This window comes from Astatotilapia calliptera, chromosome 9 (genome assembly GCF_900246225.1).
Source record: "Astatotilapia calliptera chromosome 9, fAstCal1.2, whole genome shotgun sequence".
In the NCBI taxonomy this organism is placed as follows: Eukaryota; Metazoa; Chordata; class Actinopteri; order Cichliformes; family Cichlidae; genus Astatotilapia; species Astatotilapia calliptera.
This window is the reverse complement of record NC_039310.1, coordinates 3847814-3871941: the sequence shown is the minus strand read 5'-3', so window position 1 is coordinate 3871941 and position 24128 is coordinate 3847814. Positions and strand designations below refer to the sequence as shown.

The 24128-nt window shown below is 45.0% G+C and overlaps 3 protein-coding genes across 4 annotated transcripts; 1 reads left to right on the top strand and 2 right to left on the bottom strand.

Moving 5' to 3' along the window:
- Positions 1–1334: 1334 nt before the first annotated feature.
- mos (v-mos Moloney murine sarcoma viral oncogene homolog) lies at positions 1335–2792 on the bottom strand. The gene has a single exon (XM_026179100.1). It carries the CDS (start codon positions 2715–2717, stop codon positions 1710–1712), a length of 1008 nt encoding a protein of 335 aa, XP_026034885.1. The 5' UTR covers positions 2718–2792; the 3' UTR covers positions 1335–1709.
- A 4013-nt stretch (positions 2793–6805) lies between these two features.
- plag1 (pleiomorphic adenoma gene 1) lies at positions 6806–18088 on the bottom strand. Its single transcript, XM_026180777.1, has 3 exons — positions 17740–18088; positions 11728–12084; positions 6806–11535 (listed from the first exon to the last, which is right to left on the bottom strand). The coding sequence occupies exons 2-3, from the start codon at positions 11973–11975 to the stop codon at positions 10350–10352; spliced, it is 1434 nt and encodes a 477-aa protein (XP_026036562.1). The 5' UTR covers positions 11976–12084; positions 17740–18088; the 3' UTR covers positions 6806–10349.
- On the top strand, positions 16867–24085 carry chchd7 (coiled-coil-helix-coiled-coil-helix domain containing 7). Of its 2 annotated transcripts, none has more exons than XM_026180779.1 (4): positions 16867–17009; positions 19367–19426; positions 19529–19627; positions 23381–24085. In XM_026180779.1, the coding sequence occupies exons 2-4, from the start codon at positions 19373–19375 to the stop codon at positions 23483–23485; spliced, it is 258 nt and encodes an 85-aa protein (XP_026036564.1). In that variant the 5' UTR covers positions 16867–17009; positions 19367–19372; the 3' UTR covers positions 23486–24085. The 2 variants fall into 2 exon arrangements, with proteins under 2 accessions (XP_026036564.1, XP_026036563.1); XM_026180778.1 differs by lacking the exon at positions 16867–17009 and adding an exon at positions 18205–18390.
- Positions 24086–24128: the final 43 nt, after the last annotated feature.

The window sequence follows — 24128 nt, the reverse complement described above, 5'->3', positions numbered from 1 at the left end:
AGCTCTGCAGGGTGGCTCATTTCTTGGCCAAGAAGACCATTCAATGTCACCAGTTATTGACATCCATATTTCTTCACTTGCTGTCTGGTGGGCTTGTTCTGGTCCTGGAGCTGGCAGCAGATGGGGTACTCGTCTTCGTTTTGTTACTAAATGGTGCTCAACCTCATCGTCTTCTTCAAAGTCACTGTCAGACTCTGAATTTTCAGAAATGTGAAATATTCTGAAACCTCTTTGTCAACATCATCATCAGAAGCCCCTCTCTCTTCCAAAATCAATTGGATGGCAAAGTCTTATTTATAGTATTATGCCCCTAATTTGCAGGTGGGACAGGGTATGAGAAAATAAAATTTGGATCCCTCAAGAAAGAGGGTAAAATGTGTGGGAATGTAAGAGCAGATAGTTGAATTTTCAACAATGGTGCAACTTTGTGCAGAGCAGGAGGGGAAGAAAACACTATCAGCAGCACCAGAGAGGAGGAAGACAGAGTGTGGGAACACAGGACCTGCACTTTCAACACTTTTATTAGACCTGGGTCCAGTGGACCCCAACACCTTGTATGTAATGTAAATGCATGGGGGGAGGTACAGTATGAGGTCACTGAAAATTAGTTCAGATTTATGTTCTTCACAGAAAATAAGCCAAAGCCAATGAATTTCAGGTTGAAAAAATAATTGTTTAATTTTTCTGAAAAAACTGAAAACGGGTCTCACAGACCCGAACACCATACAAGGGTTAAATGAGCAGCAGCGCCCTCTGCTGTCCGGCTTCACAAATCGTACTTCTCTGTATATGCATTGAGTTTGTGAGCTTTAAGGATGAAGGAGATCTACAGCAGCTGGATCAGACGACGGGCCGGGCGGCAGACCCAAGCTCGACGTCAGAGTACAAATAAACTTTATCATGAACAAGTCTGAGTTTGGTCATTTCATTAGAATCTCGTTGTTTCTGCACACAGCTGCAAATCATTACGAGGCTCAACGACAACTCTGACAGTGGGTAACCTCCTCACGCGCTCAGGATGCCCGTCTGTGTGTGCGGGGGTGGATTGGTAAATAAGGAGAAACCTGTGATTGGCTGAATGAGGCTGGTAACCGGGCCCACCTGCAGCCGTACACTGACGTGAAGAATCTAATGCAGTTTGTGGTTAAATACGAACACAATGGCAGTCAGAGAGGACCCATGTGTTTAGTGCTGCTACACAATATTTGAAATGTAAACAAACAGTTGGTTTTGTACTACTTGAACACTAAGTGTCCTCCCATGACACGGCAGCAGTGGCCCACCGAGCCTCCGACCAGCTGCTGCCCTCTAATGATGTGAACTCCAGACAAACGTGGCATAAAAAAGAATTTTAATGAAACCCATCACACCCAAATATCACGTTTCACACACTAGGATTCACAACACATTTAAGAAACATTTGGAAACTCACAGATAGATCAGGACGCCTGGGAGGAAACGGTGTCCTGGTCCCACAGGACCGACCTGACAGCAGCACGAACAGCTGAGAGGAGAATAAACCAGCTCATTTTAATGCTACAATCTGAGGAGTATCACACTTATTATTTGCACAGTAGAAACATGTAGTCATAGACGCCCAGCGTTTCCTCAGCTTTGACCTGGCCTAGCGCACAGTGCTCGTTTCCTGGAGCTGAACATATTCGAACCCACAGCTGTCCACACACCCGTGCGCAGCTTCGGAGATCAAATCAGGTCTGTGGCTGCAGCTGCTCCAGGGACGACAGCAGCTCCTGGGCGCTGGGTCTGCAGGGGGGCGTTCCGTTCCAGCAGCGGCTCAGCAGAGCCCGAAACAGCCGCCCCGGCTCCGACCGGAACACCTGGTGGTCCTGAACAGGAGGCCGCAGATTGTGAGCCACCACCGCGTAGATGACGTGCTCCCTGTCGCCGGTGTAGGGCGGCTCTCTGGTGAGAAGCTGCCACAGAGTGATGCCGAAAGAAAAGATGTCCGCTTTAGGAGTCACCCTCTCGCCTCTGAGCAGCTCTGGGGCTCTGTGCGTGTACGTGCCACCCACGAGAGGCTGGTGGCTCGCGGCGCTGACCTCACAGCCAGGGTCCAGTTTGAGAGAACAGCCGAAGTCTGCGATTTTGCACACGTCCTCGCTGGTCAGCAGCACGTTAGCTGGTTTAATGTCCAGATGCACGACGCCGTGGGAGTGGAGAAACCTCAGGCCGTGAACGATGTCCGACGAGTACCTGACGCACCTGTGCTGTCCCAGCGGCTCCGTGCCACCGTAAATGACCTGCTGGAGGTTCCTTCTGCCCACGAACTCCATCAGTATTACCCCGATGCTGCCTTCGTCTCCACACTGTGGCGGGACGCAGGTGGTGGCAGCTATTACGCGCACTATGTTGGCGTGGCGCAGGTGCGCCGCGTTCAGCTCGGCCCAGAAGCTCTGCTGGGACGCCAGCTTGTTCTTGGTGGACCTGTTGACCTTCTTCACCGCCACGGTCTCTCCGAAGTACTCCGCCTGGTCGACCGAGCCGAAGCCTCCCGAGCCCACGGGCTGCACGGAGCGCAGCTGCTTCCAGTGGATAACCGAGGACCAAAGCCGAGTGGCGATTCGGCCATGGAGCCGCTGAGCGGGCACTTGTAAGGTGGAGCCGTGCTTAGTCAGCGGGCTGCTGCAGGGCCCCGTGTCCAGAAAGGGGCAGAAGTCTTTGGGCAGCAGGCGGGTCAGCGGGATGGGAGACGGCATGGCACGCTGTGCACCATACTGCTCTGTAAGCCGAACAGCTACTCTGCGCTCAGCTCAGGCTTTTACGCGCTCCGCACTGCCGCCTGCTGTTCTGGAGGACGTAATGCTTCTGTTTGGGGTCACTGAGTTCATGCCGATGGTTCACCTCAGTTTACTCTATACAACAGAGCAGAGCCGGGTAAAAGGACGGCTTTGTGTGAACAACATCTGGGATAGTGAGCATAATAACATCTACGGTCATATATACGACCCGGCGAGCCGTGTGAGCTGGTAATGTGTGCGCAGTGTTTAAAGCTGCGGATGGGGAGCCCTGCCTGAACAGTCAGGGTGGACTGAGTGTGAGGCTGGGGGAGGGTGCTCCACCGAGGAGCGTGGAGCTCACAGCCTGTCTGTTTCACTCTCTCCGACTTTTCCAGCACGCAAAAACAGATGCTCACTTTCTAACAGCCTGCTCACTGGTAACAAAGGAAAACATGGAGCTGTACATTACTGTGTTTTAATGCAAGCTACTGGAACCAGTCTGATGCGAGCTTCGGTGTACCAGGTATCATTTTCATGGGTCAGAGAGATTTTTCATGTTGTAAGGAAGCGTAACTCTCCAAAAGTTGATTCTGTTCATCTGGATGCTTTCAGTAGGAGAAACGTGTCGTCATCATCAGGTGACGTCTTCAGTCTCAGCTGACTGCAGGTTTCCCCAATGGTATAAACAGCACATTTACATAATGATTGAAACCACTGAATGGGCTGGGAGGTCAGTTCATCATAATTATGCAAATTCTCATGACCATTGATCAACAACCACTGATCAAGACCTGTTTGTAAGGTTGGGGAAACCTGCAGTCTGCGTGTCAGTAACACTGTGTGTCACTGTGTGTTACTGTAACAAAGTTCTCAGAGTGACAGGTTGAAAACAGACGAGCTGGATTCTTCTGTTTGATTTCTTTTATTACATTGAATAAAACATCGGAGTTGTCAACTGCAGCTCTTCTATTATAGCAGCAACATATGTGAATGAAATCAGGTTATTCTGCCAGGCAATAAATAATCTGCTTCTTTGGATGATGTCAAAGCTGCAGCATTAACATTTATTTTACACAACCTATAAACACACACAGACAAGTGTGAGCTGTATATGTATTTGTGTGTTTAGGTGATACTTTGCCTATAAAAATACAACAGTAGTTTGTAAGATAAATGTAAAAGTAAAAAAAAGTAAAATATGAAGAACATTAAGAATTTGCAACGAGTCGATCATCGTCACAGGATGCTGTTTTTAAATGTGGCTGGATGCAGCTCACTGCTATCAGTTTCCCAGCATCAGCGTAACCTCCCAACACAACTCAGTCTGTGGACGCTCACACGCAGGTGAGTGCGGGTGGGGGGGGCTATATTAAAGGCAAAGACTACAAAAGTCACAGTACAAGAAAATATATGAAGCTATAAAGTACGACTAGGCACACACATGCCAACTGTTCAGCTACACGGGATACTTTGTACAAACGATACATCTGAAGAGATAGTGAGGAGGTCTGTAGCACCTTAAGGAGCTTTAGAAGTGTGTTAGCAGCTTGATCCAATACCAAAATATATTGCAGTGTTTTTTCATAACATTCAATAAAGTTCACTGGTACCATTGAAGCTTATAAAGAAGTTTGAATTGGTCTGTGCCTCTCATTGAAGAGCATCTCCTGCCTCAGCACGTGCCAGGACCACGCACACACATGCATGCGTGCACACACACACACGCTAAAATACTTGTAATCAGCTTTGATCCACTGTTATTGCTTCTCTGTACCTGGAATCTGTCGTACAGTCCATAAGAGTTTTACATCACATAGTTGCAGCTTTCAGACAGAGACCACGAGGAAATCAAGTAATGTACCACACCGAGGTGTAAAAATGACAGAAGAGGACACACTCATGGAGTTATTGGACACATCTTATTTTTGGAACATCTAAACACTCTGTGACACAGTGATATTGTTAAGTAGCTTCGTTTCAGCTTCACCACGGTACACTGTGACGTAAAGCAGCGTACGAACGGTCAAAGGAGACAATTAAGTCAAAGCTGCAAAGCAAGAGGCCTCAATGAGAAACACAGAGCAATTGTGCAAGTAAAGCAAAAATGACACTTTATAGGAAAAACACTGTCAAAAATTGTACCTGCAAAAATAAAACATTTATATTGTATTTACATGTTATTGTTCTCTAAAAGAGCTAAATATAGAATCTATACATTTGTAATAAAAGACTCGATGCTGCAGGAAATAAACGCATCCCATTTACAAAAAGTGCTAATAAAAAAGAGCGGCTTGCTAACATCTCTTGTAAAACCACAAACATTCACAAGATCCAAAGAGCAAACTTCCATAAAGGTTGGGAACATTCAGAACTCAGCTCCACGTTTCACACGACCTACAGAAATATGGTTTCCACTGGTGTTCATCTCTGCTCACTCACAAAGGAGACGGGCACTTTCTGTCATTATTCTCAGAATTCTGGAGCTCAAAGAAGAACAGTGAGGTAAATTATAACACTATTGGGTTATACGGGCATCAGGCGAGTCACCACACGTGTGTGGAAATGCTAACCTATGTGGTGGAAGGGAAGTGACGACTCAATTTCTGTGAAATTCACATTTTCTGTAGAGTGCGCAGCCCAGTAGCTCTTCAAAGGGATCAGGTGTCCAGACAGGTTCACTGGATGAAATGAGATTTGTTTATGGCTGTCAGCCCCCTGCAGGCAGGGCATGCACACAGCTACACGGAGTCAAACCATACAAGAACGTGCTGACGCTATCGCACTAAATCCCATCTATTCACCTTCAGGGCAGGTGTGGCTGACGCTCGTGGAAGTGGTGAAAGCAACAAACATGAAGCAGACTTGTCTGTGCTGTCACTGCTTGATACCAGAGTTTAAAAAAGACTCCAACCAAACGAAAAACAATTCATATCCAGCTACAAGAAATATGAAACCACATATTTATACCTTCTCATTTACAACAGAAGCCACAGTGCTGAGCATGAACCATCGTTACTGACCTTGGAAACAGCAGTTTAAACAAGACTCAACGCTTGTTTAGTAGATTCTGTGTGGGAACACTTTCCCATCTGTCAGTTTGCTGTGGCCCATCAACCAAACTTTGGTGACAGAGTAACATACGAGCTAATACAGTTTGGATATGTCAATTTAGTCCAGGGCACAAATACACAGGCATTACTCAAATACATACATTTCCCCCCATTAATCAGAAACATGTCCATGAAGAAGAAATCTTCATTCAAATGAAAAAACCTCAGAGAAACTCAAAAGCACGTCAAAGTGACGAACCCTAACCCCACAGCATTTCTCTGTCTACACATCACCACTCTAACTGGAACCAGTACGCCATGGGGTGTACGGTGCTTCCTTCATACTGGACACAAACATGGAGCGCACTGCCAGCTATGTTCCACGCCATCAATGCATTCATGCAGATGGAGAGAAAATGTGTTCGTGAACATCTTTGAATCGACTCCATACTCAGTTATGTACAAAACTCAGAAATCCAACCGAGAGCATCGTCTTTGGGACTTCACGTCCAGGAAATGAAGATGACGCCTGCGGCCTGTATGTCTGCAGCCAGCAGATCTACAGTTTCAGTCACACTTGAATGATTCCTGAATGAAATCAAGAATTACAGATGAATACGCCCGGCCACTTAGGTCTGCCAGCAGCACGAGTTCATGTTGTCACGTAGTTACTGTGTGGACTACAGTCCGACACCGTGATGCTTCAAAGTGTGACTACAAGCTGGCACAAGGTGAGCTCTTATCCATTTGTCAAGATCTTTAACCTCCTAAGACCCGAACTCTTCCACGGCAGCATTTTTAATTTCTCTTTGATATTTGATTGGGACCCAATGAATGTAAAAACAAAGAATTACCAGATTTTTTTTTTCCCTTATTCTTGTTTTTAAGAAAAATAAGAGCCACACATGAGGATATTCGTTTAACATTTTGATAGAACAGTAGCAGCATAATGTCCTCGTAAAAGGATATCAGGCCCTTGTAGAGCAAAATTGAGTATTTTGGTCTAAATAACCCAAAATGTGATGTCCACATAGGTGGACGCAGGTCCTAGGAGGTTAAGCATCTTTCACTCCAAAGGTCAAGAGAACCAACAGCTAACATGGACGACGATGCATCAGCGGTGTCTGATTTTTATGACCGGAACACTTGTTGTTCAGCTGAGATCTGATGCTATCCTGAACCATGTCACGAGAACCAGCCGATTTAGGCACCTGGAGCTGAGGCAGAGTGGAGCTCCCACTCACTGCCTGCTGCTTCTGACCGAGCATCAGCCACATCAGCCCGCTCTGTGAGAAGTCATCCTTTTGATCAAAGAATTTAAAGAAACCACATTTCAATAAAAAACCATTCAAAATCGTTATAATTAAAGATCCAAAAACACTCCATGTATTAACATCTACCAACTTGACTTTCTTTGTCCAGGATTTGAGGTTTCTACATAAATGAAAAGCACTGTGTGGATGAACTGTGACGATCTGTGAGCTGTGAATCCTTTCATTTGAACGATCATACAGGAGCAGAACTGTTTCAGTCTAACATGCTGCACACAGGTTTTCACCTCAGAGGCAGGTTTTAGGACTAAATGTCAAAGAAGTGGTTTCATCTGTAAAGACCAATTAAGCACTGCAGTAAGATGTTTCCTTATAAACAGGATTTCAGTTATTTTCACACACTGTCACACAGCTACGTCTCCCGGGAAGTTGTTTTAGTGCTCAGATCTTCATAGATGTAGCCAGCAGAGACTAATGTACGACTAGTGTCTGACCATCAAACTGATCTATTTGTCAGCTGTAGTTGATGCTGGGTTTGCACAACACTGAAACGTTCCCTTCAAGTCACACTTCACAACTTAAGAAAATGCTCAACAGCCTTTTTAAAAATGGAACGACAGCCAGGATGTGACAAAGTAACCAGTAAAAACCAAAAAGCCTTCATGCCACAGTTGTGTTTAGCTCTTTGTTCAGAGATCACAAAGCCTGTTTGCTTGGTTAACATTTTAAATGACTGAATTGGACCTTATTATTCGTAAGATATGAACGTCAGTCAAAGGGAAAAACATTAGAAGTGATGCCTGCAGTTTGATGGTTCATCAATGGTAACATTTGAAACTCCCAGCATTTCTGTGTTGAATACCCAACATGTGGTCTGATCTCTCTGTATGTCATGATCATCAATCAGTCATGTTGTAGGGCTTAACATGTTCACCTACACATGAAACTGGTTTGAGACTGGGAGAAACCCAGTCTCTGGTGGTCCAACCTTGCACAGTGGCCGTCCCAGATAAATGTGGGTGCAGTGTGACATTAGTGCCAAATGAAACATGTGGGTCCATCTGCTGTGGCAGCCCCTGAAAGAAGCAAGCAGCTGAAAATACTTTATGACACATTCTCACAGTTTAGGGCCGTTTTGCCTCCTCAGGTCTTAGATACCAGATACCGAGGAAACATGGGTCACTTAAACTTCACAGCCTAGAGTCAGGTTAGTCTGTGCAAAAGACAACAGGAACTACAGTAGCAACTGAAGGGACAGCGGCAGCATCCAGGAAGCTCCACTGGGGTCCCACTGTCACTATGACCAATTGTGAAACTATTTTTCTACCACTCAATAGTCTGTTTTTGAGCCCAACTCAGCAGCACAGACCCTGACAGAGAGGGTGGGCGACACGTGGATGGGACTGTGTCACTGTTGGTCATTTTCTGATAACACTTTCTGGTGTTACTGGACTGTCAGTGTGGAAACTGTGATCAGACCACAGATTACAGGTAACCAATGCAGAAACTCTGGTAAGTCCACAGGCCCAACTTCCAAACACTGAGCAGGTTATGAGGGTTCATTCCCAGTTATTCTAGATGCGCCTACAGAGCTTCGTAGCAGTGACGTGATGAGTGAAGCTGACTGATGATGAATTTGGTGTCAGTAGAACAGCTGATAACACTTACGATGCAAAGAAACTGATGGATGTGCTTTCAGCAGCCAGAGGCACACTGGCTAATTTACTCTGAAACTGTGAGAAAGAAATGTTTGCTTTAAAAAGAAGAAGGAGGTACTGCTGTGAACTGCAGGCAACACTGAATGATACAGTTAATGGAAACTTTGGTGGACAACTGTAATACTGCTGCTCAGTAACTCTGTGTATAATAGTGTGAATGAACCACCACTTTAATGGATCCATCAACAACATGTTTGTACTGTTCTGTCAACTTCCTGTCTGAGCTCTGCGAGCAAACTGTGCTCCAGTAAGACTGCACATGCTTCCCACCTTCCAATAGTAAGCTCAGGAGCAGTTGGAACTACAGACAGTATAAAAGGTGGACACGATGTGACAGAGGGGCAGGTCTGACAGTGAAGCCACGCGTTCATTGGCTAACAACTTGTGAATCACACGTCTTTAGCCAATGAGCTTATCACAGATAATCCTTTTAAACACAATACTGTCATTTTTTAATTCAATGCAACCTGGAATGAGTAACTGAGCATATAAAACCCAGCAGGAAGTCTTTACAGATGTCACGTGACAGAGATTCAGGGTCTCCACGTCTATAGGACCAGAACACAGTTACAGTTTATTTCTATGGCACCTGTCAGGACAAACATCACACAGTGATGCCAGATCATAGAAACAGAAGTTCACCAAACACAAAGCTAGTTTTTTGAAAGAGAGCAGAGATCAAGAGCTCAGAGGACGTTACTGCAAACACAGCTCTCACCATCTGTTGGTCATTTAAGATGCAGGTTTAAGGCACTTCTGCACTGGCTTCAGGTTTCAGACCTGGAGTCCATGTTTTATCCTGCCTATGGCTGAAACTGGGCAATCCCACACGCTGAGCACATGGTCTTACTACTGACAGTGCAAATGTATGACACAGTAAAGCACCTGGCTGCTCACTCGAGTACAGTGAAAAAAGAAAAGTTCAGTTCTACTTTAATTAGAAATAAACGACCCATCATGGCTCCCAAAAACCTCCTGTTATACTTTGGCTCCTAAACAGAAACCCTCAAAACTACGGATGCTCTTTAAATCTTATCACATATAACGATCTTTGAAGACCAGAAATCCAAAGTGCTATATGAAGAACTGTACGCATGTATAACAAAGTCGTAACACTTATCCATGTGAATCATCTCAGTGTCAGCTCTGTTCATGCTGTTATGCAAAGCAGCCCTTTAATGTTTGCATCAAGCTTATTAATGAGCTACAGAGAGAATGGTTTGAGTCTGAGCACGGCTGCTTCACGTGGTAACCAGCATGCATCTGAAGTCTCAGGATTTTATTCATTTCTTTTTTAAACTGCCCGAGGCAAAAAAAACAAGACTCTAAAAGAGAATAACTTACATTTGGCCCAAAACAAACCCTCATCATCAGACAGCTGACCTGGCTGTGTGGTGCGAGTGTGCTGCTGTCAGTGCTGTGTCTCCTGTCAGGTTAGTGTCTCCTGGTATCATGAATGGACAGATGTGCCAATTTCTTCAGTCACTTGCATCTTGTATGGCGTTTAATATGGGCATGCAGCTCTACATGTGTGTCAGTGTTTGTGAGTGGCATGTGCCGGATGTACTGGGGTCACTGAAAAGCTTGGTGGAAGCGGGGCAGTGTGGTTGGAGTGCTCAGGTTGGATATGAAGGAGGAGGAGAGCCCCTGAAGTGGACTCTCAGCAGCCTCTGAGCCCGTGGCAGCCTGAGAGGGCAGCTGAACTAGAGATGCAGGCTCTTCATTGGGTAGAAAAGTGACACCCGGCCCCCCACTGCCCCCTACCTGATTGTACGGAGGCCCGTTGAGCGGCAGGAAGTTGAAAAGCTGTGAAAAATCCATTAGAGAGGAAGATAAGGCCAAAGAGTCACCTGCAGGTGCTGCTACTGATGTGGACATTTTGGACAGGGACATCTCCTCATTGGCTTCCTCCAGCACACCCACTTCAGGAACCAACTCAAGTTTGGAGGAGGAGAGTTGGGCTTCTTGGGCTTCAGAGGCAGAGGATGGCATACTGCTCTGCAGCTCCATCAGGTAGGTCTCCAGGTCTCCCTTAAGATTCTGCTCCCGCTCCTGTGAGGACACGGCGTATGAGGTAAAGTTGGAGCCCAGTGGGTACTTTAAAGAAAAGGGATGTGTGGGACTGGAGAAGGGCTCGGTGTCGAGGACGGGGCCTGTGTACACGTTCAGCTGGTGCAGTCTTGGCGTCAGCATTCCCGGGAGCTCCCCCTTTACGCTCCCAGACGCCAAGTCGTAGACGACGGGCTCCAGCGAATCGCCTGGCTCAGTTTTAACCCTCAGCAGTTCCCGAGCGTGGCTCTTTTTCATGTGACGCGTCAGATGGTCCTTCCTTCCAAAACGCTGGGCGCAGTACTGACAGAGGAAGTCTTTGCGTCCGGTGTGCACTACCATGTGCCGTCGCACGTCTTTACGGGTGTAAAACCGCCGCTCGCAATGCTCGCAACGATGTTTTTTCTCCTTGGTCCCACCGGAGGACTTGCCAGCATGTGTTTTGAGGTGTTCCAGAAGAACCCCAGTGCTGGGGAATGGCTGCAGGCACACTTGGCAGGTGAGGTCTCCACTGTTGGCAGCATGGAGGGCAAGGTGGCGTTTGAAACCCAGCTTCGTGTTGTAGCTCTTGCCACACTCTTGACAAGTGAATGCCTCCTTGTGTGGATCGTGAGTATGTAGGTGATTCTTTAAGTGATCCTTACGGTGGAACATTTTCTCACAGTATGAACACTTGTGGTTTTTTTCTGGCGAGTGAGTTGCCATATGCCTTGGAACACAGACACATTCTATGAGCACTCACAATTGTTGCAATCATGTTTAAAGTAGGCATGCTTTACACATAAACACAACAAACTAGAATTCAACACATCAATCTGACCACTACACAACATTACGTTACCAAAAGTGCAAAGAGAAAGCAACATGTTGCAGCCTGTTATGTACTGCTGCTTGTCTGTACCGTAGCAGCTTGTATTTGGAGACGAAAGCCTTGGTGCATTCAGGGTGGGAGCAGCGGTAGGGTCTTTCTCCTGTGTGAGAGTATGAGTGCACCTTCAACTTCTCCAGACTGTTGAAAGCCTTCTGACACTCCTGACAAGGGAAATTCTTCTTCAGCTTGCCTTCTGCTCTCTTGCGCCTCCCCAGAGGTACTGCAAGCTTGGCTTTGTCCAGGACTTGGTCACGGTGGCCCTGGGTTCCCGTGGCCATGGCACCCTAAGGCTGACCAGCTACATGGACCGATGCACGGCGCCGGACTAGTACTGATGTGATTATTCTGTCCAGTTTTATGTGTTCAGCACTGCCTGGACACAGGGGTCTGTGAGAGAGGGAGAGAAAGGGCAGAAATATCGTCAGAGCTTCGGTATAGGACAAGGCTGTAACACGGCAGGAGCGCCAATAACGACCTGCAGTGAAAATACATCAACATAGAAACGGGATAACTCCTGCAAATGATGTCAAACTGGTGACTAATAAGCACAACACACTCATCCTGCAAAATACTGGTGAAAGATGCACCCAGCTCTCACCCTATGGCAGCTGGAATAGACTCCAGGCCCCAGGAACCCTCAACTGGATAATTGGACCCTCTTCCTGTCCCCCGAATCAGAAACCATGACCAGTTTAGATTGGTAGCCCCTTCTGAACTGAAAACATGGGTGCAAATTGAATTTCTTTTGGATTTGCGCGAAAGTCTTACATACCGTCTCAAATGTATACAATGGACTACTCGTGATAATTGGCTCATTTAAAATAAGTGGTTTCCATGTCCAAACCGTACTTTTATGTATAGTGCAAATATTTTCACTAAGGTTGAGGTAGATGTTAGGGAAAGCCATCCCAGAAGCTGAGTGTTGGCCCACTTTAGCTATTCTAAAAGAAATTCTGATGAGCCAATCGTCTCCAAGCTGCTGGTTTGAGGTGAAGCTGAAATTTGTCTTTATTATTCCATCGTATGAGCTCAGTGTTCTTGGGTCTGAAAGCCTTACTTCTCCAAACATACGTCATCGTCGCGGCCAAATACCCCATTTGGCTTGTCCATATGGGGAACTGGAAATTTCAACTCGGGCTGAAGACGGTGATTTTGGAGCACAAGCTTCTTTTTTGTTGCCATGGAGTTCCATCAGTTTCCAGTTCATGGCAGGTTTGGTGGTTGGTGGTTCCTGTGTTCTTCCTGAACTTCCCAACCAATTTCCTCTCATCTTAAAGTGATAGTTGGGGTCTTCTTCCAGACGACATACAGAATAATTTGCACTGATATAATATTGTTAGAATGGTGAAGATTTAGGAATATGCAGCTGTTTAGATATGGCTCCGAGAGACCTTCCCAACACGTGTAATTCTTCTCCTTAGATGTTGACTGAGCTCCTTGGACAGTACTGGTCAGTCGAGTCCTTTATGCTGGCAAAGGGACACGACCTGTCACTCCATCACTAACATCAAGTTCTGGGCCTGATGGGTTCTGTCGACCCATCAGCAGGGATGCAAATCCAAAACAAATTCAAACGTGTGCACTCAGTTCTTGCTTGTTAAAGCCATCAAAGATGTGTGCTGTACAATCATGTCTTTGTAAGTGCACAGAAACCTCTGACCACAAAATCATTTATTTAAATATTTTTGTAGGTCATGTAGAAAAGAACCACCCCAGTGGGCAGCCCTTTCATTGGCCACAGTGGCACCAGATGGCTGAGCTGTGATCAATAATTTAACTATAATTAGATCTAATAATCGTTTTATTTGGGAAAAAACAACCAGTGGACCTGAAGCCTGGCAAAGTGGAAAACTGTCTCATGGTTTGACTCATCTGTATTTTTAATTCTTTTGTGTCCTACGGGCTAAAGAGGAGTCAGACCATTGGTCTTTTTAACTAGTGCAGAGTTTAGCAGTCATGATGTGAAGGGGAATTAGTGACATGGCAAGAGAAACTTTCATACACGTCTTTTTCAGGGAAAGCTTTGTTTGTTATACCAAGATAATCGAACTGAACCGTCTGTCAGACTTGTCTCCCTGCAGTCCAGGTATTTAAATCATATCAACAGCGTCTGAAGCGAGCAGCAGCTGAAATCCTACGTTAGACAAAAATGGGCCAACATTTCGATTTAATCACAGGTGATGTAACACACAGGGAACATGGTCTTATCCAACCTTACAGAAATATATATAGACCGATCTAATAATGCTAATAACGTGACACACATGCATGTGTACTTTGTCATTTAAAAGAATGTAACATAAAACAAAGATGTGGTTATTTTAGTTTATTTGCTTACATTTCTTTAAACAGAGAAAGGTCTTATTTCTGTGTGCAGGGTCCACCAGCTAAGCCCTGTACATGAAGCTGTCCTGCTGCTGATGCGGTGAGGTGCACTGAATCCTTCAGGATCAGTAGCTAACACCGACAGCCCTTCTCTTTCTAATTACACAATCTCACACACCATTACTTTCCCCAGTTAACCAACTTGCTGGAATCTACAAAAAAGAAATAAAATCTCCTTAGTGTGAAATCTTTAACTGTGTATTTCAAACTATTAAAAATAAAAACTATTCTGTTGGACATTCTATTCAAATTCTATTCTAAATTAGTTTTCAAACACAGACAAATCGTTCCACAGACGATGCCATCTCTCATCTCCTCCACACATCACTCACTCACTTGGACACTAGAAGGGGGAATTATGTTAAAATGCTCTTCATAGACTACAGCTCTGCATTTAACACCATAATTCCCTCCACACTCACCACCAAGCTGGAGCATCTGGGACTCAGCTCATCTATGTGTCAGTGGATCTCCAACTTCCTAACTGGCAGACCACAGGCAGTAAGGATGGGCGGACATGTCTCAGCCTCCACCACTCTCAGCACTGGAGCCCCCCAGGGGTGTGTTCTGAGCCCCCTGTTGTACTCTTTGTACACATATGACTGTGTGGCCACTACCAGCTCCACCACCATCATCAAGTTTGCTGACGACACCGTCGTGGTGGGCCTGATCTCTGATAACAACGAGACGGCCTACCTGAAGGAGATTAGGAATCTGGAGAACTGGTGCCAGAGGAACAACCTCCTTCTAAACGTCAGTAAGACAAAGGAGCTGATAGTGGACTTCAGCACTAAGCAGGAGAGGAACTACCAGACCCCCGTCATCAACGAGTGCCCAGTGGAGAGAGTGGACAGCTTCAAATACCTCGGAGTTCACATCACGCAGGACCTGTCATGGTCCTGTCACATCAACACCGTGGTGAAAAAGGCCCGACAGCGTCTCTACCACCTCAGACGCTTGAGAGACTTCCAACTGCCCTCCAAGGTGCTCAGGAACTTTTACTCGTGCACCATAGAGAGCATCCTGACGGGAAACATCTTAACCTGGTTCGGGAACAGCACCATGCAGGACAGACGAGCTCTACAGAGGGTTGTGCGGTCAGCTGAGCGCACCATCCGCTCCGAGCTCCCTGACCTGCACTCAATCTACAGCAGGCGGTGCTGGACCAAGGCCAGGAAGATGGTGAAGGACCTCAGCCATCCCAACAACAGACTGTTCTCTCTGTTGAGGTCAGGAAAGCGATTCCGCTCCCTGAAGACCAACACAGAGAGACTGAGGAGGAGCTTCTTCCCGCAGGCGATACGGTCTCTCAATCACACCACCACACAGTACTGACCCACACATATGGTTCTTACACACACACTGGACTTTCTGGACTTTGGTTTTGCACAACACTGGTCACTATATTCTTCATTTCCAGTTAATACTTGTACAGCTGCTGTTATTGTGTATATATTTATTTATATTTCTTCATACATTCTTATATAGTTCTATATTGTGTGTTTTGTTGTACAGTTATTTTATTTTCAACTTTAATTTATATATTTTATCTTATTCTTCCAGTTAAATTTACCCTTCATTCTAATTTGTGTTGTACAGTTATTTCATTTTTAACCTTAATTTATATTTTATTCCTTCCTAGTTAAATTTACCCTTTTTAATTTTTCATATTTATTTCCTATCTTATTCATAGCCTTTTCCTTTTTTGTTTTCTTTAGGTCACGAGCAGTTGTCCAAGCATTTCACTACATATCGTACTGTGTATGACTGTGTACGTGACAAATAAAATTTGAATTTGAATTTGACAAAGAGAAGAGTTGTTCAGTGCACACAAACAGATCACATCTTGCATTTTCATCCATTTTTGACCAAAGAAAAAATACAATTATTTTATGTCAAATTAAATGTTGCCTGATCTGCAAAGTAGTTCACGCAGCACCATGAAACCTTGACAATAAAAACACTGATGAATAAAGACACTGCATCACTCCTTGCACCGGATGATGGTTTGGGGCTGATACCTCTATAATTAAACACATTTAGAATTTCGTTTAACTTATGAGCTGAAAACATTCACTAAATGATTCCACATAACTACACAGTACATGCTCGGTTATTTTGTAATAATTAAGAATTAGCAGAAGAACTTTTAATGTTTACAAAAAAAACAAAAACCATAAGAAAACATCAAAAAAGGGGGAAAAAAAGGACATTTTTTATGTATAACTGTTTATTTTAGAGAAGTTACAAATGTATCTACTTAGTATCAGTATTCTTTAGCAACATGATTAATTGTTACTACGGTCACTACTTGTGCCTGTTTGGTAAAACTTTGAAGCATTGATTCATGTTTTAGTGAAAGTGTGGATAGATTCTTCTGTGCACAGTGTGCTTGAGTGTTCTGAAAGGTGCTTTCAAATAAAATGTATTATTGTTATCATTATTATTATTCTTCTTCTTTAAGCAGCTCTTTGCTTTAATCTCTGAAGGTCTGAATGAATTTATACTCTTGGAATAATCTTTATTCTTCGAAGCAAAAGGAAACTAAATGTGTCTCATTCCAACAAAGAACTCTTCATCTGTAAAAGAAAAACAAATGAAATCGTTTCCGTCTGATCAGAAAGAATAAAGCGCTTTAAACTTGGTGAATTGTACAGAAACAAGCAGAAAGTTACTTTTTGGCTGATTTAGGATCCGGTTATACCCGCATTTAAATTCTCAGAATTTCCCTAAACTTTGATCAGTTCCTAATGTGATGAAGCGGGTTGGACAGCTGTGTCTCTGCAGTCTCTTTAAGCAGCACATCGGAACTACGGGCGGGTTCAAAGCAAGCGTCGCAGAAGCTTTAATGTATGTGAGACAGGTACAGACAGACTGGCTGCTGATTGGACAGCACCGAACAAGTCTGTGGAAGCTTCACGTTTAAGGTACCGTAGCCTGACATATGACCGGCTGTGCACGGCGGAACAGCGACAGGCACACATTTCATTAACAGCCCACGAAGTGTGAACCTGCCACACAAATCACACCGAGCCACGGTAACTTTAAAGACACTATGCTGGGTCGCTCGGCGCTGCCGCATTAGTTCTCCCTCCATTTTCTACTTTATCGACAAGAAACGGAGCCGCTTGTTTCGGGACGCGAGCTTCTGTGTCACACTGATCAATAGCGCGGAGGGGAAACGCCATACAGTACACGGCCGCAGACAAAATGTCAGTGCGGCCGCTGCGGCTTTGCGAGGAGATGCTTGAACCGACACGAATGTTGACACTGCGTGCGCTAAAGTCAAGTCCGCGCGGAGGAAAATGAACATTATTCCTCAGCGCGCCTGTTCGTGACGGGGCTCACGGCACTGCCATTGTTATTATATTAGAAAAATAAACCAAGTGTTCAACTTTCCTCAAGTATCCTTCACACCACCGCTTCGTGGGATCTTTAATATTCGTGAACACGCACCGTCACACTAATATCAGCAGTGACACCGCTGATTTGACATTTCTCAGTCCTTGTGCCCTGCCTTCGTTTTCTCTGTGGTCCAAAGCTGGGTACTGATTAACACTAACTTTTCCCCCAGCTCACCCCGCTCATAATTTAAATAACCCCGATATTTTAATTGAAGAACTGAGTAACCGTTTCCTTATTTTGCACCAGACTTACCCCGGACGCTTTATCATCCTTTCTGTTGAGTTTTTCTTCACTTTCAACTATTTTCCGAATTTTTAATAATTTTTTTCTCATATTTTTTGCGAGACGCGGCGGGCCTGAAAATTGTTTGCTTTCTCCTCTTTCGAGCAGCCATTGTGTATGCGCTGCGATGCAACCGAACTTGGAGTTAGTCACACCCATTTAAAGTTCCGACAAGGCGCTTTTTGATTTGTGAAAGGCGCTGTCGTTTTCACTTTAGTGTCGCTCACATTGTCTGTAAATAAAACTCAAAAACTGGACTCGCCGTTAATCCCCGAAACTTCTTTTCGCCCCTGTTTTGCAAGGATACGAAACCTAACAGTTAGGGTCGGAATCCTATTGGCTCGCTGGATTATCTTTCTACGTTGCAGGTTTTTACAGCGTCTATTGGCTCATATTGACGTCAGTCCTCGGTGACGTCGCGGTGCGCCGGTGCAGTAACCAGAGGCGGCGGTAAGGTGACAGAAGGTTGCGTTATCAGTTAGCTCGGTGTTGCTCGGAGTCTAGCCTGGTTGTGTGTTTGCTAAAGCTGGCTCGTCTTCACTGCAGTGGATGTTAGCTGCTTGCACAGCTCGCTAGGCTAACGCCGGGTTCTACAAGGCACGTTGTAACATTCAGGCAATGGTGAGTATTCCACTCACATTCAGCTGCTGCAACGTTTCTGCACCGTTTGGAGACATTAAAGAAGCTTTCGCTTGATACGATATAGAAACGTGCTGGGGGAGGACGCTCAGCTGCACCCACCGTCGTTAGGAAATCTGCTAATTAAATAACAAGTGCTCTTTTTAACGCTTCCGATCTCCAGGAATCATTAAAACAGTGTGTGAAAGAACTGCCTTTTAATTCGGCATGTATTTCAAACTACACACATTTTTTTATTTCACTCATTTGTTTAATCCTAAGAAAAACTGTAAACATGATATAAAAGTCTCCAAACTGATCACAACTTAATCTTTGATATCCTCAAGTTGTAAATCGACCTGTGGCATAAATAATGATGCGTTTCATCAAACTCGAGCTTCACAGTATAAACATTTTGGGGTGTGTATTACAGCAAAATGCACTGGAATGATTTCTTGGTGCACAAATAACCACAACCACGTGTCATGTCAATGTAACAATTGAAAGTGAGCTAATGTGTATTGATCTTTAAATGTTGCCCACAATAACAGTCCAGTGTTGATATAGTACCTCTGAAATGCCTGGTTCACTGCAAGACAAACGTCCATCATACATCACAATGTCTGCCGCTGAAAAAGGAAAAAACGGCCTTTGAGTAGGGCAAAAGGAGGCAGTTATGTAGGCGTCTGCCTTCCTGTGCAGTCACTGTGTTATCATTATTTCAGTTCAGTTAACTAATTCTAGTGGACACAGATGATGGATCCAAACAGGGAAGCCAGCGGCTCACTTCTGGTTGTATAGATAGGAAATTGTGACATGTAGTTAAAAAAAGCTACAACAATGACACTGAAAACAGTCACATAATTAACATGACATTGACCATGTCCGTATTTTCTGTCTAGTCTATGGGTTCATGTTAAAATGCTGCCTGGAGTCACAAAGAGAAGAAAAACTAGCCTGTTTCTTTCCATCCATCCAGATTCAGATGGATCAAAATGCACGGAAAGTTCGGAACCAGGACATTAACCCCTGCATCGAAGTAAGCTCGCCGTCTGTCACGTGCTGCGCTGTGTCGGCTGTGTGCCTGCTGCTGGCACATGCGGCTTTCTAATCCTGTGCTTTGAAATACGCCTTTTCTCAGGAGAGCGATGACTCCCAGAAGTGTCTGAATGCCTACAACTATGATAAAAGCATGTGCTCCACCTACTTCCAGAGATATAAGAACTGTAGGAAATACTGGGTGAGTGTAATGTTTTCATGTTTCGATTTGTTGTTGGCAAAGATCTTGAAAGATCTTCATCCTTGATGCTGCAGTGGTGGATGCTCAAGGCACCACAAGTAATGAGCAACACATGTTAGCCAGCAGTATCAGTGGTTTTGGTATCTGATCGACACTAACAGGATGGACTCGATGCTTTAGTTTGTTTCTGTCCTAAGTTGGGCTCCCGCCCTTCAGAAAGCTGGCGTGTCTGTGCAAACACCTCCTCTCCTGCAGGCTGTGATTAGCCGTCCTCTGGTCACGTGACTCAGCAGCACTGAGCAGAAGCATGCAGGCTGCAGTGAGTGAGAAAAGCTACTTTACACTGTAAACACGACGGAAACATCACCAAGTTCAGTAAAGACATGAAAGCGTAGAGAACAGAGCTTTGTCCTGGAACAAACGGAGAAAGGGAGTCCCTCAGACAGACTCGGACCCCCGGCACAGAGACCAGGCCACAGTTCGGTACAGTTTCATTAGGTCAGAGTACCTGCTACCAGGTCCTTTTTTAGTACCTACTCGGCCGGGGTTCCAAGCAATCCAAGGTGAGCCCAAAATGTGACACCAGCAGACGGCAGGCCTCCGATTGGCTGGGCAGGGACGTCACTCGATGAGTCATCACAGCGTCTCCTTCACAAACCCAAAACTGACATTTTTTTAAACCTGGCAACTAACATCGCCATGGTCCCCGAGTCTGACGCAAAGCTACAGGCCGAGCAGCGGGTGTATCATTGGCTCAATGTCCGCCTTTGTTGTAGCATATTACATACTAATTATATCACGGGGTGCTGTTGTGTCGCCATGACAATAACGACACAGGTCAGGTGGTACTCGGTTGTAATGAAAAAGCAGTCAGTGGAGTCGTGGCGAGCCTCGGCGAGTTGATCTGAGTGGGTGCTGATGGAAACGTGGGTTAACACGCTCCTTCATGAAGTGCTCATATCTACAAATAAAATGGACATCCTGCACTTTTAGGGTCAATATACCCTCATAATTATATCGCCACAATCTAAATGGCTGTTTGATCACTGAGTGCAGCGAACAGTATGCAGGGCATCTTAGTCTTTTCATAAGCGCTATGATCAGTGACCGCTATTGTGGTGCAGTCGTATCTCGCGTCACATCAGCACATTTCTCAGTTGCTCTTATGGACATGACCATAGAGGGATTTGTGTGTCTGGGATCAACTGGGAATCTTTCAGTAGGCTAACCTGTAAACCAGTACACCATGGAGCCAGAGCGAAATGGCATCGGTCAAATGTAAGCACTGAAAGTAGCCTGCTGTTGTTTCAGCTCCACGTGTGAGTAAAGGATCAACCTGCCTGCTCGCGATAGTGAACTCTTCAGAATACTGTCACAGCAAAGCCGTGCTGTTGTAACTGTGGAAGTGTTTATCATTACTGTGTCACACGGCAGTGGTCACATGACCAATCTGTTTACATCTGGGTCACACATCACCGTGTGTGTGTGTGTGTGTGTGTGTGTTAGGGCTGCCACAAACGATTATTTTGATAGTCGACTAGTCACCGATTATTTTTGCGATTAGTCGACTAATCAGATCATCATCCATTAGACGTAAAACTACAGCTTATTGCACCAGCAGCATCTGCTCTTATATAACTATCATTAGCTTACAGCTTTAAGTGTTTAAGGTATGTTCTCACTAAAAGTAAAGACAAGATGATAGTTTATTAAAGTTTAATGAAGTTTGCAGATTGTTTCGGTGAAGTTTAATAAACTCCTTCTATCTAAAATATAACAGGACACTGGAGTATATTCTGGAGCATCTCACACTTCTGTTTAATCAGCTGTCTGCTTGACGTTTATTCAGCTGTGTAAAAACTATAACTTTAATCTCAGCCAAACCTATTTACTCAGGAACAAATAAAATACTAAAAAAAAAAGCCAAACAATAACATTTTAAGTTATCTAAGTGACTTATATATGTTTAACCTGAGTAGCGAAAGACGGCGGTGGGTTTGAAAACAATTTGCCGGGAGTCCGGTGTTCTCACGGCGCTAGCTAGCCTCGCCCCCGGCTCGCTATCGAGCTAGTGGGTAACAGACGTCTCCGAAAACGTCGGAGCGCTTTTGAAAATATGCGGTGTCCTGATAAACTGAGCAGATATTTGAGGTTTGCACAGCTACATTCTCGCCTGAAAATATGTTAAACGTTTATTTTGTGACCCAGAAAGAATAATAAGAGTAATATTAAAACTAACTAGCTGCCGCCATTGTTGGAAACTGCGCTGGGCCACGCTATGAATTCTGGGACACAGCTGCTTCTTCTTCGGGGTTTAACGGTAGCTGGCATCCTTGTACATGCAGTGCTGCCATCTTCTGTTTCAGTCCGTTATTACACTCTTAAATCCTGCTACTTATTCCTGCGTCTTTTGTGATCTTACAAAGCTTCAAACGACACGTCGACTATTAAATCAGTCGTCGACGATTTTGATAGTCGACGTAATCGTGGCAGCCCTAGTGTGTGTGTGTGTGTGTGTGTGTGTGTGTGTGTGTGTGTGTGTGTGTGTGTGTGTGTGTGTGTGTAAAGAAAAGGCCACCAAACGGGGGTTCTCTTAGTATTGGCTCACATCAACAAGCAGGGCTAGCTCACTAGGTAGAGTGGTTGCCCCTTGATCAGAAGGTCGGGGGTTCGAATCCACTGAACGGCTACCCTGAGGTGCCCCTGAGCAAGGTACCGTCTGCACACGCTGCTCCCCGGGTGCTGCACTAGTGGCTGCCCACTGCTTCACTGGGTGAATGGGTTAAATGCAGAGGAGTCATTTCCCTACAGGGACTAACACATTATTATTATTATTATTACTATAATGTAATTAACTTCAGCCGCCTGTCACACGTCAGACTCCACAGCACAAGTGTTTCACACAGGTATGGTAACTGTGTGCTCTTGTGGTACAGAGGGCTGTGAGCGCCGATCTAAATGTAAACCTGTGGTCAGTTTCTAAAGCTGGAGGATATTTGCTGAAGTGTTTGGAGCTGTGCTGCACCGCACCTTATAAAGTGGGACACAACACCCCCTCCGCCTGTCACAGGTGGAGCTCTGATGGTTGTACGTGTGCTGTACTTGTTTCAGTCTGTCATTTTCAGCGTTGGGTTTGAGGAGCGTTGTGAGTACGAGCTGACGCTGAGGCCCAGCCTGAGGCGGTTCACTTATGTTTGTGTTGAAGCCGTGTACCTGCTGTCATTTGCAGTTTTAGCCGTTTGCTGGTTGTTGAAATAGTTTTGTGAGCTTTAGGCTGAGTTTCTGCCGTCTTTAAAAAGCGATGTACTGATCCAGCTTTAATCAAACTGAAATCAGTTTGAATCAGGAAGTGATTTCTTTTTTAAAGCCACCCTATTGCTTACAGTTTAGAGCAGCACTGCCACTTGTGATTTGAAATGCATTGTGGGATACCTGTTCATCATACCTGGCGATAGGATGGACCTGTCTTACACACGTAATGAATTGATTAAATGCATCAGTTAATAATTCTGAAACCAGCTGAATTGATGATGTAATCGTTTCAGTTTGGCACTCAAAGCCCTCCATGATGTCACTGTGATGTCATCGAGGTTATTTCCTCAGACCCACTGTGACCTTTACAAGCGAGACTTGAGCAGTCACACTGACTTGGTTAGAAGGTGTCGTGCTATTTATTCAGCCGTCATTATTAGCAGGTGCTGTTCTGATAATTATCTGATGTGCTTTCTTTGGCTGGTCTGTTTTGTCTTGCAGCACAACATCATGGTGCAGAGGAGAAGAGATGGTGTGAAACCTGACATGCCCACTGCTGCAGAGAGGCTGGAGATGCTTACTTCACTGGGAGGCAAACCATACTAAGAACGAGCCCAGTCACATGCACACTGGGAAGAGCAGCTGGCCTTCAGCCTGTGGTGGAGTCAACACTACAGTTCTGTGCTCCAAAGACTCGCCTACTCAAATCCAGCTCATCAGAAACTTGGAACAGTTTTACTTTTTCTGCTTTTAGCTGCAGACTTGGTGCTGTTTAAGGATTTGACAGTAAAGATTCAATAGAAAAACACAATTTCAGCCTAAGGTGGGCACAGGTGTCTTTGGATCATATGTTGTTGCTTATAAAAATCCATATCTCTTATTTTATTACTCACGACACTGTGGACTGTCTGCACACAGGGGGACCAGGTGTGGTGTCACTGTTTTCAGTGATACCTGCTGGTCTCTGACCTGCAGGAGTTTCACAGCATAGGTTACCTCGATGAAGTGAACCGCCTTCATAGAACAACAAACCCACCATTAGCCCTGAAGTCACCTGGATAAGCCCAAAGCCAGCTTAGCATTGCTGCTAGTCTAAAACAGCCTGTGAGGAACTAGATGCTGAATGTTTTCTATGACCATGGTCGAGTGTGCAGCCTGTGAACCTGTAACGAGTGTTTCTGTCTCTTAATAAACATGCCTCCATTACTAATGTTTGATTTCTGGCTGTTGAAAAGTTTGATGGAGAAGA